A 1,485-nucleotide genomic window follows, 5' to 3' on the forward strand; every position below is an offset into this window, starting at 1 on the left:
AATCAAAGAGAAGTAGAGCTACGTACTTATATGGATTTTAAAATATTGAGAACATCAATTATGAAGTTGGAAAAAATAAAAAAAAGCAAACTAAATGAATATTCTAATACTCTGTTTATTACTGATCAATAACCAACAGATCAACAAAATTAACAAATAACAAACAAAGAAAAAAAATTAAACAAATCGAACAAAAATCATCTAAATCACATCTCCAAACATTCTCTGTGCCTCAGCTTCATCCTTGCACATTTTGGAGCGGAATGAAGCCAGCTCCTTTTTGGCCCATGCCTCATTCCGCTTAGATCTTTCCAAAGCAGCTTCAGCACTAAAATGAAAAAAAAAATTACATAAAAAAACAAACATGAAATAACTTGGATAAACTTACTTCTGTCGGTTTTTCTTAAATTTTTCGTACCGAGTTTTCAGCTGCACTCCACGTAATAGATTGGATCTTCTCCTATCTTCAATCCTCTGAAATTCTGAAATCGTCCAAGATTGAAGAAAGGAGACAGGTGGGGAAGACGGCGGGGTATTGAAATCCATATCCATGGATGCTAAAACCCCGTCAACTTCGTCATCACCCAGTGGATTTTCTTCAGGGACAACCACTTGAGGAGACAAAGAGACGGGGGGAGAAACAACAGGCAAATCTATCAAACAAAAAAAAAACAATGAATAGAACAGAAATATTGGATAACATTAAGAAGACTTACCAGAATTGGGTATTCCATCACGGACAACCACTTGAGGAGACAAAGAAACGGGGGGAGAAGCAACAAGCAAATCTATGATACAAAAAAAACAATAAATATAACAGAAATATTGGATAACATTAAAGAGACTTACCAGAGTTGGGCATGTTGTCAAGGGGAAGTTCAGAGAGAATGTGAAAAACAATTATTCGTTGACTTACCAGCAAGATAATAAGCCGCCAAACGAAATAAAAGCACAAAACATAAGCTTCCCTCCAAAAAACCACGCCCACTGGTTGCAATTTTTATCGTTGATATAATGATTTTGAACACGTGAAAAAAATTAAGCATTGCCTCTCCCCAAACCAGGTGTTGAGGGTTGGATTTTTTTTATTGATATTCAATGTCCTCCAATATTTATGTATGTGTAGTACTTGGGGTTTGAACCATAATCGGTGAGGTGTTACCGCCACATACATGTAAGGGCATGGCATTGTAACACACACTCTAACCACTACACTATCAGAACTAATATCATTATCGAGTTCCAATTTCGACAAATGGTTGTCGCGCTTCACGTTTTTTTTATTAACGTGTAACTACGACATATTTATAAATCCCATTACTTCTATTAAATTCCATCTCTTTCATGGTGTATTGGGTAACGTTCTCTGCTATCATACAAGATGTCCGAGTTTCGATACTTGGTTAAGGCGCTTTAATTCAATAATAATTCAAACATTTATTTTCAATTTTGAAATTGGTGTTTTTAGGGAATTGAACCCGAACA

At 35.6% G+C, this 1,485-nt stretch overlaps 1 protein-coding gene across 1 annotated transcript; it reads right to left on the reverse strand.

Moving 5' to 3' along the window:
• Positions 1-201: 201 nt before the first annotated feature.
• Positions 202-871, reverse strand: LOC124348409. The gene is made up of 4 exons (XM_046798615.1): positions 850-871; positions 717-788; positions 389-653; positions 202-328 (listed from the first exon to the last, which is right to left on the reverse strand). The coding sequence occupies exons 1-4, from the start codon at positions 860-862 to the stop codon at positions 202-204; spliced, it is 477 nt and encodes a 158-aa protein (XP_046654571.1). The 5' UTR covers positions 863-871.
• Between the last annotated feature and the right edge of the window lie 614 nt (positions 872-1,485).

The sequence above is a fragment of the Daphnia pulicaria genome, chromosome 7, assembly GCF_021234035.1.
Source record: "Daphnia pulicaria isolate SC F1-1A chromosome 7, SC_F0-13Bv2, whole genome shotgun sequence".
In the NCBI taxonomy this organism is placed as follows: domain Eukaryota; kingdom Metazoa; phylum Arthropoda; class Branchiopoda; order Diplostraca; family Daphniidae; genus Daphnia; species Daphnia pulicaria.